This window comes from Cystoisospora suis (assembly GCF_002600585.1).
Source record: "Cystoisospora suis strain Wien I chromosome Unknown contig_2639, whole genome shotgun sequence".
Lineage (NCBI taxonomy): Eukaryota > Apicomplexa > Conoidasida > Eucoccidiorida > Sarcocystidae > Cystoisospora > Cystoisospora suis.
The window spans coordinates 1-1,911 of NW_027155437.1; the positions used below are offsets into that span (position 1 = coordinate 1).

Genomic DNA, 1,911 nt, shown 5'->3' on the forward strand with positions numbered 1-1,911 from the left:
CTCTTTCTTCTCTTCTTGGTCTTCTTTTTGTTCTTTCTCTTTCTTATCAATTCTGGAAGTCAGCGTGAGAGACTTCGCACGGGGGGCGGGAATCGAATCGAGGAGAAGAGGGCGATGCTGGCTATTCTCAGACAATGAAGAAGAGACAGGAGATTCGAAACCTCCGTCTTCCTCTTCTTCCTGCTCTTCTTCTTGAGCGTGGGGAGGATACAAACTGCGAGAGGAAGGTTGATCTTGCTGGCTAAGAGAACTGACGGCTGTACAGGAAGTAATCTGCTGTGAAAGAGTAGAAGAGAAACAAGCTGAGGAGGAGACGTGATAATGATCTAAGGTCTTCTCCTTTGATATAGTGNNAGGAGGAGGAGGAGGAGGATGAAAACCGAGTCCAGGCGAGAAAGAACTTTCTTTCTTTGGAGATTTGCATAGTCCGGGGAAATCTTCCTTCTCCTTTTGTCGAGGATCTGCTGAAGTTGTCGACTGCTCATAATGACCGAGAAGATGGGGAAAGACCTCCTGTCGGTTTCTCGACATGCTGAAAGAACTGCACACATGCAGTCATGGATCAGGCAAGGTGGAGACATACCATACACCCCCCATTGTCGTCAAGAGAAAGATATCTACACAGACTTTTGAGAGACAGTTACAACATAGGGACGAAAGTGAAGACACAATGGGTAGGAGCAGACTCTATTGCATGAGCGGGGATAAAAGAAGAAATCTATTGCTAGCGATAGAATGACTTGCAGAAGAAAAGGATATGCAATCCACAAGCAAACACAAAGACAATGAAACGCCGGAAAAGAAATGAATAAAGGCGGAACGATTGGCTCTCCTTGAAGTGAAGATACACACTTATAGGCCGCTTCTACACAGCTCCGAGAGAAGGATAGGATTATAACTCCTACTAAGACTACTCCTACTACTAACGACTAGTTCTAGTAGTAGAAGTCGTAAGAGACCACTCTTCTACTCAACAGGGGGGCGCTTGAAGTGTTTCTCGTGTGCTATCGCGGAAGTTTTCATTGGACGCTCTCGGGAACACCGAAGAAGAAAACGCAGTCACTTTGAAAGTGCTTCTGTGAGGAAAGAAAGAAAATAAGAGGTCAGCCGCTGAGACGGTGTATCGACCGGACAGAGAGAGAGATTCATGACGCGCCACGGTTCAGAGCCTGCCACGGAGAATAGTGTTGGAGACACCCGAGAGTAAAACAAGACAGAAAGGTGAAGATACACCGGAAACAACAGGAGAAAAAGATGCAAAGGCAGAAAGGCATATGAGCAAGTAAAACGGAGGTACAGTTACATCCCAAGGTCGTGAATATCTATAAAGAAGAATCTCCTTCCGACAAGCTCAAGAAACGCCGTTGCTAGGGATCCTTCTTGGGCGCGCATGCACAGGTCGACTGGAGAGAGAGAGAGAGAGACTTCCGCAGTACAGGGAGGTCGTATTTGACTGAGAAGGGAGGAACCATGTCTAACGAGAACACACTGAATGACAAGCACCACCCTACTCTTATAAAGAATAAGAGAAAACAGGCCCAAAACAAATGTTGAAGACTGCGCTAAAGAAGAAATGAAAACGGCCGAGACCGCTTGTTGCCGTTACCCAGAGAGGTGCGCCGTGAACGTCCTGATACCAAAAATATCGAGATCTATTCTTTATGCCGGGTGCACGGTAGAGGGACAGACATATGAGGTCTAGGTAAGAGACACGAAAGAAACAGAGAGAACGTTCCTAGAGTTGCCTAGAACGACCGTATTCTTGGAGATGCGGCCGCCGACACGTATGTGGTTAGATCCCGGTAAGCACGAAGGCCGGGCAGTTCAAAAACGGGACGAAACCAAGCGGAACTCCGGGAAAAAAAGCTTCACAAGCCGGACAACTAAGCCGTTCCTTTAAAAAGGGGAGAC

The 1,911-nt window shown here is 47.1% G+C and overlaps 1 protein-coding gene across 1 annotated transcript; it reads right to left on the reverse strand.

Moving 5' to 3' along the window:
- Positions 1–256: 256 nt before the first annotated feature.
- CSUI_005447 (uncharacterized protein) lies at positions 257–1,586 on the reverse strand (the record flags this gene model as incomplete). The annotated part of the gene is made up of 1 exon (XM_068065623.1): positions 257–1,586. A coding segment is annotated over exon 1 (273 nt), but the record flags the coding sequence as incomplete, so codon positions are not given.
- Positions 1,587–1,911: the final 325 nt, after the last annotated feature.